The sequence below is a fragment of the Lathyrus oleraceus genome, chromosome 2 (assembly GCF_024323335.1).
Source record: "Lathyrus oleraceus cultivar Zhongwan6 chromosome 2, CAAS_Psat_ZW6_1.0, whole genome shotgun sequence".
Taxonomy (NCBI): domain Eukaryota; kingdom Viridiplantae; phylum Streptophyta; class Magnoliopsida; order Fabales; family Fabaceae; genus Lathyrus; species Lathyrus oleraceus.
In genome coordinates, this window is record NC_066580.1 from 397,355,131 (window position 1) to 397,363,873 (window position 8,743).

Consider the following 8,743-nt stretch of genomic DNA (forward strand, 5'->3'; position numbering starts at 1 on the left):
ATTATCCAAACAAATTCTTATAAAAGGGATTTGTGTTCATTATCTAGTTTAACATGAGATTGATAATAATACATCACATCGATCTTTCACAAAACCTTCTTAGAAATCATTATTCTTCTGCTAATCGATGCTAACGACACTTTACTTTTTAAATAATTTTTTATTTTTTTCTTTCAATTGTAAAAAAATTATTATTGATATTTATCTTATTTTACAAGTTAATCTATATTTTCTTAAATTATTGAAAAAATTTCTTTATCTAACTCACATAAAACAGAAAAGCTGACATGCTTGTTTTGGATAAGAGTAAGAGCAGTTAGTTGTACTGCTCTGAAGAGCATATTAGTACTGGTCTATATTGCAGTACAAGTTTTTATTTTTATTTTTTATACATCGATAATAGCAATTTTAGCCATTTTTCAATAAATTTAATAGTTTACTCAATCAAATAATTTATTTTTAAAAAAATAACCACACAGAATTTAAGGAAAAGATTGGAAAACTAAAAGAGAAAACAAGGGATTGGTAAAAACTGTGACGTAACCGTGTGGACTTGGTTTAGTACTATTTAATAACGTAGCGATGGCATTTTGCAATGCAATATCACTGAAAAATAAAACATAAGCTCTTTGAAATACAGCTTCTCCTTGAAGGTTCGTTCAGTTTCAATTTTTCTTCTTCGTTTCGTACTCATGCAAATACAATCGCTTATTCGCAAATTCACAATCGCTTATTTTTTGTAACTGATGAATTTTCGAATCGGAAATTTGATGAATTTGAGACTAATATGTGTAAATAATGGTTTTTGAATATTGTAGATTGTTTATCAGGTTAAACTGTGTGTGTGTGAGAGATGGAATCATCACAGCATGTGGCTGAATGGAATGAAGCGCAAAAGATTGCTATAAGTGTTGACCTTGTTGATGTTGCTAAAAAGCAGCTTGAATTTCTTGCTGCTGTTGATAGAAATCGTCATCTCTATGATGGTCCTGCGCTTGATAGAGCTATCTATAGGTAATATTCCTCCAGTATGTTTATGTGTTTACGCATTGATTGGATCTATAACAATATATAGAAGGAATTCAACCACTTTGTTATTCATGCTGATTTTACAACTATGGAAACTGTATATGATTAGGTACAATGCTTGTTGGCTTCCCTTGCTTGCCAAGCATTCCGAATCTCGGATTTTTGAAGGTCCTTTGGTAGTTCCTCTCGACTGTGAATGGATCTGGCACTGTCACAGGCTCAACCCGGTACGATTTAGTCCAGAGAATAATAGTCATTGTTTCTTATTTATTCATTTCTGTTTGTTTGATGACGGGTTGAGTTGATAGTAGTTTTATTTGTTTCCGTTTTTTGCACAGGTAAGGTACAGACATGACTGTGAAGAGCTTTATGGACATGTACTTGATAGCTTTGATGTTGTCTCTACTGTTCAAGGAATTTCTGGCAGTCAAACTGAAGAAATCTGGAACAAGTTGTATCCTGATGAGCCCTACAATTCTGATTTGATTAGTCTTATTCCGGAGGATATCTCTAAAAGGATCGATAGTCTTCCAAAGTACACTAAATATGATCTGATTTCAGCTGTTAAGAGGCAGATCCCATTCTTTTACCAGGTACTATCAATTTGTGATTAGATCAGTGTTGTCATATAGAAACTATAGCAGCGCTATAATGTCATCGCATGCAAAATGTTCTCACAAATCACATTGCGGCTATAGCGGTGTTATAGCATTGTAGTATAGTGGAATTTTCTCGAATTGATATTTTTTTCGTGATCCACAATTCACAACACCGAATTAGATATATCTTTGGTTGCCTTGTTTTGGAAACAGTTTGAAGTATTGAGAACATCCTTAATTTTATTTTGTATGACAGCATCTTCAGAAAACTTTAATTTAATACATTTTGATGTATGGATGCACTGTTCAGTTGTTAGTCTGTTGGATTTTACTAGTGGATTTTTTTTTGGGTTCACAGCTAGGATAGTACATAATGCTGTGTATTCTAAATGGATTTTATTTTGCTCATCCTTCTGATAGGTATCAAGACCCTACATAAAAAGTGACCTATTTATCAAGGAAGCTGAGGCCAGATATAAAGGCTTTCTGTATCTTATCAAGAGAAACAAGGAGAAGGGTATAAACCGCTTTTGTGTTCCAACATACGATATCGACCTAATGTGGCACTCTCATCAGTTAAATCCAGTTTATTATAGTAAAGACCTCATTGAGGCACTTGGAAAAGTATTGGAACATGATGATACTGACTCAGACAGAACTAAAGGAAAGAAACTGGATGTTGGATTTTCTGGAACCACCAAACAGTGGGAAGACACGTTTGGTACAAGATATTGGAAGGCTGGAGCAATGTATAAGGGTAATGCACCATCTCCTATCACAACTAGCCCTTTTTCATCTACCAAGATCTGTAAAAAGGCTGTTTCTTCCAACGAGAAGCCACTTGAAAATTTCATACAAGACCGGAATGTTGTAGAGGTACTAGTATTTCTTTGCCATATTTACATGTTTTAGTCTCTAGTCCTTAATAATGCGCATCCATGTATAAAATGTTATGCATCATTTATTGATAATGTACATGAATATACAAATATTAGTGTATGACACATATCAGAAGAAGTTTGTATAACTAAGTTATTTAAATGGATCTATGGTAGAGCAATGTATCCTTACAGATTCCTAGAATAGTTCAGTAACTTGCAAAACCTTTCATTGTAACACGGATACATAAGCTGTTTGAGTAATGGATTGTTGGAAGGTTTTCTTCTTCTAAGGATCTAACCAAGGTTAGGATTTCACTTACAACAAGCTAGACATGTTAAACATTTGTTGTCCTGCATAGAGGGGACTATTAGTTTAGTGGACTTGCCTATGTGATGCTACAAAAATTGATCCTTCTATATACTGAATAACTATAATTAAAACAGCTTCTGTTTATGTACAAGAGTATAACTATAAGTAATTTCCTTTGGAATCCTTTTCTAGGTTTTCTTGGAGTTTGTTGATGTTAAGAACTTACCAGATGGACTGGAAGGAAGTTTCTTTGTTTTATTTTCTAAATCACAGCCTGATGCTTTCTTTGATGCTAAAAGGAGACTCAGTATTTTGTCAGAATCTAGAGAGAAAAATGTTGCATCTTTCCAATGTGAACCTACTGGAGAGCTTCTTTTTGAACTCATGTCCCATTCTTCTTCAAAGTTATCATTAAGAAGATCACCAAAGACACTGGGTTCTGCTGCATTCTCTATGCAAGACTATCTTAATCCAGTTTCAAAGCTCTCCATTGAGAAATGGTTGGAGTTGGTGCCAAGCTCTGGTACTATTAGCACAAAGCCAATCCTGTTACGAGTAGCCATCTCATTTACTGTTCCAGTTCCTGCCCCATATACGCTCCAATTGACTCAATCTCGTCCAGTGTCCAAAAATACATGTTTCTTTAACCTTCCAGTTAAGCATCAACATGCCAAGAGCTGGACTCATGTCACAGATGAAAATGGCACCAGAATCATCAGCCTGCAAATGAGGTAGATCATTTTCTTATGTTGTGTATGAGTTATGAGGTCTTTTTCTTGTCATTCAAAGACTTGTGCATGTAAGTTAATGCTTCACATGTGATATGTTTTGTGTCATTGCATTTGAATAATCTCTAAACCACCCAGTGCTAGCTTTAATCCAATTCCAAGATATTCAATTGTGTTGATCCATTGAAGTGCTTGTAAATGTGTATACTGAAAGCCAACTTTTTGAATAAAGAAAGCCAATTTTGACTGTCACTATGGCGCTATCTTTCTATATGGAGAATCTCGTGATTGATTTTCATATATTTGATTACATTCCAGGGATATTAAAACTGTAAAGAACATAGAAAACCTTGGAAAGGAGGTTGTTGGCCTCTTGGAGTCAGGTGAAACCCGCACTCTTGCTGAGTGTATGGAAAATGGGTGGAGTTTTATGGGCAACCATTGGTTGTTACACCTTCCATCCAAAAGCAAGAATGATGGCCATATCTTTGAGCTTAAAGGCACCAAGACAGTAAGCATTTATTATCCTGTTCTAAAATCATCTTGTCATGCCATGATATTTGTTGGATTTTGATTCTTGTTCATTCAATGTATTCACAAATCAAATGACTAGTGTAGCCAACCACTTTTTCTCATCAACATTGAATAGCCGTTCACTTTTTTGTTTTTTGGTTCATGACTTGAATTTGAAATTATTTCGAGGTTCATATATTATATATAGCTTAGAATTTTCCCATGTTACTTCTTTTTACTTAAAGGTGTCATGTTTTTATTGGTAATGCATCTTATGATTCGTTATAAGATTTAATTACTATTCAAAAAATAGGTCATCAGATTCACGATTTGATAACCATGATTGGCATGATAATTAGAACCTCTTTGATACAATGTGGAGAGACAATTAAACTCAAATGCAGGCTTGGTTTATTTTTGTCTGCAACAGTGTGCTCCTAATGAAATATAAGCAAAAATAGTATTTGAAAATTTGATGTCTTTGGTCTTAATTTTTAATCAGATGCATCAAATTTTCATATACCAGTTTTTCTTTTATTTCATTATGATAATTTGCCCAGATGAAAGCTACATAGTGCATATTTTAGATCATTGAGATTGGTTATGATTTGATATACACTAGTATACATTAGTTTTCTTACTGTCTTGCTTTGCATGTATTTCCATTGCTTCTTAGGCAATTCTCTTAAAGTTTCAAAATTGTTATTCTATTTGCAAAAGGTACTAAGAGTGAGAAATTCATGTAGTGTGTCTATGTGATCGGAGCATGGAACTCATTATCTGCCTTGGACATAAAATTTGTAAAGATAAACATGAGATACCAAGTTAAAAATAAAACTGAACATGAGAAGAATTGGGCTGGTATGATTATCGAACATTAATTAAATTCATTTGATTTTTTACACAGATGAAATTTTATCCCGGGAGGAAGGGAGAATATGAACTGAGATATCATGTGAAACAAGGAAATGAAATGGACTTTTTAACCGCAGTTGAATTCTCCATAGAAGATCCTTATGGAAAAGCTGTAGCATTGCTGGACTTGAAATCTAAACTTGTTTGGGTACCTTACTCTCTTGCTAGTTACAATTTACAATTGCTATATTAAACATTTTCTTTTTAAGGCATGCATTTATCGTAATATTAACTTATGTATTTTCTCTCCCGTACTTCTGTTTTTCTTTCTAAAATTTAACAGGCAAAGGAAAAGTGGATGGTGTTGCCCGGAGTCATATTGACTTTTATTGCTTCTGATACTGTGAAAGAGGATGGTTATGAAGCCATCATTTCCAAAAGTAAAGATTTAAATGTGAATGACACAGATGAGGAAATTAAAAGAAATGCCTTGAATGGAGTGCAGTTAAGCAGTGGAGTGTGCAGGGGAGATGCAGGGATGACAAAAAAGTTTGTAGTCTCAAGTGGAGGGTGTGGTAGTGGCTGTGGCAGTGGCTGTGGGAATGCAGTGAATAGTGGTGGCTGTGGAAGTGGCTGTGGTGGAGGATGTGGAAATATGATCAAGAGTGGTGGCTGTGGAAGTGGCTGTGGTGGAGGATGTGGAAATATGATCAAGAGTGGTGGCTGTGGAAGTGGCTGTGGTGGAGGATGTGGAAATATGATCAAGAGTGGTGGCTGTGGAAGTGGCTGTGGTGGAGGATGTGGAAATATGATCAAGAGTGGTGGCTGTGGAAGTGGCTGTGGTGGAGGATGTGGAAATATGATCAAGAGTGGTGGCTGTGGCAGTGGCTGTGGTGGAGGATGTGGAAATATGATCAAGAGTGGTGGCTGTGGTGGAGGATGTGGAGGAGGGTGTGGAAATATATTGGAGAGTGGTGGTTGTGGTGGAGGTTGTGGAGGAGGGTGTGGAAATATAGTGGAGAGTGGTGGTTGTGGTGGAGGCTGTGGAGGAGGGTGTGGAAATATATTGGAGAGTGGTGGTTGTGGTGGAGGTTGTGGAGGAGGGTGTGGAAATATGGTGGGGAGCGGGGAGGGTATGAAATTGACAGCATGAAGAAGAGTAGTGGATGTGGTGGTGATCTCTTGGGCAGTAAGTGTGGCTTGATGAGCATTTGAACGAGGAAGGACACCACATGAATGAAGCATGTTTGATTGCTGCTGCGTGAAGCATGTTTGATTGCTATGTCTGTGATATGAGATCTCTACCATTGACGTATTTGTGTAAATACTAATAAGCAATGGGAGAGTTGATTGAATTATATAATAAAATTATGACTTATATTTAATTACTTGTATACTATGGGTGTAACCTTACAGTTACACTTTTGTATCTCTGCATGTTCGAATTTATAATTATTGTTCGTAAGATTAAAATATATGGATTTTGATAACGACATTTGCAACTAAAATATTGGGTTTAGTAAATGAGAGTAGGAGCAATGTAAATTGTTCCTCAACTCTAAAACATCTTTTTTTAAAATTCATCTTCAATTATGTTATTTAGAGCACCTTTAATATTACAAGCTATTTGAATTATTTTGTGGCTCTTACCATGTCATATTATTTTGAAATAATAATTCATATAAAGTCTCGCAATTTACCTAACATAATAATATTTTATTTTATTATTCAATTTTATCTTACAATTTAGGCAAACATTACTGAAATTTTTATAAAAATAACTCATTTTTTTAAGGAAATTCCTAAAATACTTCTGGTTTCAAAAAAATTCCCAAACTACCCCACATTTAGGAGGAGTCGCCAATTGAATTGGAGACTCCTCTTAAAAATTGAATGGAGACGCCAATTGGATTGGCTAGGGCAGGTGCCCTAGCTAATTGGATTGACGCCCCTGTGTAGGACTTAAGAGGAGGCGCCAATTCAATTGGAGCCTCAGTGTAAAATGCAATTTTTGTGTTATAAATAGATGCGTTGTGTGAGTCATTATTCCACATCTCAATTAATCATTTGGCAATCATGTTCGGTGTTCGTCGTCGATACGGAAAGGGGATTTATGCGAGAGACAAACCTCAGATGCTGATGCTGTTCTGGAACATCACTACGTTCGATCAATTGAAGAAGGAGCTGGTTTGTTGGTTAGATGGGAAAATACCAGAAGGGGAAAAAATTAGAAGTATTGAGAGACTCGACAGTATCTTTGGTTGGGTGCGAATGAAGACTGATAAGGATGCTAGGGAAATGATGTTCGGTAGAGATGACATCAATTTGATTGTTGTAATCAGTTAGAAATATTTTTGTTTTCAGATAGCTTATTTTGTACTGATGTTTATTGTGAATCTCGTTGTAACAAAAACTTAATGATATATAATGATTGAAGGTTACAGAAATACAATGTTAAAAAAAGCTTAAGACCCAGATGATGCTCCTCGATTGGGACAGTTGTTCTTGTTGTGTCCTGGTTGACGACAGATACTACATAATCTTATCATTTTATCTGTGGAATCCATCTCTGTCCTGATACGTGTGTTGTTTGGCCTTCCTTTTTTCTTTCTACGCATCTCGTCATTGTGCCAAACTATATCACCTTCATATGGAGGCTAGTATTCCTCCGTTGGTAGTACCGAGAAGCTTTGATTATATACATTCATGACGGTGACGATCTTGTACATATCAAATAAATGGTTGTAAGCGTCTTGACGAGTATAAGCGCATGCTGCAATGACATGGGAGCAAGGAATGCGGAAGGGCTGAAATTTTCCACAATCGCACCAACTTCTGTTTAGTCTAACAACATAGGCTAAATTTGGTCTCCCCTCGTTGTGATCCATTATTTCCTGGATGCTGAAATTTTGCCTATGACAGTCAAAGACTGTTACATCGTGCTAGCTTTGATGCTCTCCTCTTTCATGACCTTCATGCAACACTCACTGAATACTTGCCCGGACATTAACACCGCACTCCATCTTTCACCTCTGGTTGCGAACGTAGAAGCCAACTTATAATTGGTCGATCTTATCAAGGCGGCTATCGGCAGATTTTGAATTCCTTTGAATACTCCGTTCATGCATTCCACAAGGTTTGTTGTCATGTGGCCCCATCGACAACCTCCGTCAAATGCCCTTGTCCACTGCTCTACTGGTATGTTATTTAGCCATCTCCCTGCGTCTTCATTAGACAGTATAATTTCATCACGATAATATTGAAATGACGGCTGAGTTAGAGCATACCCAACATTCACCACCTTCTTGCGAAGATTCTTATCTTTTATAGCACGCATGAATTTTTGTGCAATGTGTCTGATGCAATAGACATGGGTAGAAGGAGGATCATGCCATTCGTTGTCATGGTTGTTGTAGGCACTCTCAATGGCAACATGTCTATCAGAAATCAAACAGAGATTGGCTTGTGGAGCCACATGCGTTCTGAGATGTCAAAGAAAGAAACCCCATCCACCAGCCGTTTCACCTTCAACAAGAGCAAAGGCAATGGGAAAGACATTGTTGTTGCCGTCTTGTGCAACCGCCATGAGTAAAGTACCCTTGTATTTGCCGTATAACCAAGTGCCATCAATTTGAATAATAGGTTTGCAGAATGCGAAATCTTTGATGCACGGGTCAAATGCCCAAAAGAGACGGTGAAAGATTCTATTACCTGTAGCACAGGTTCCGTCTGGCATCATCGTTGGCAATGTCTCCATAATTGCCACAGTTCCTGGGACATATGTTTTTAGTGCCCATAAAAACCGTGACAATTCCTTGTATGAATCCT

The 8,743-nt window shown here is 36.5% G+C and overlaps 1 protein-coding gene across 1 annotated transcript; it reads left to right on the top strand.

Annotated features, from left to right (window-relative positions):
• Positions 1–489: 489 nt before the first annotated feature.
• LOC127119713 (glycine-rich domain-containing protein 1-like) lies at positions 490–6,344 on the top strand. Its single transcript, XM_051050016.1, is given in 11 exon segments — positions 490–653; positions 819–1,014; positions 1,139–1,256; positions 1,368–1,622; positions 2,049–2,504; positions 3,012–3,550; positions 3,866–4,058; positions 4,968–5,123; positions 5,259–6,041; positions 6,044–6,113; positions 6,116–6,344. Coding segments are annotated over 10 exon segments (2,796 nt in total). The 5' UTR covers positions 490–653; positions 819–853; the 3' UTR covers positions 6,181–6,344.
• Positions 6,345–8,743: the final 2,399 nt, after the last annotated feature.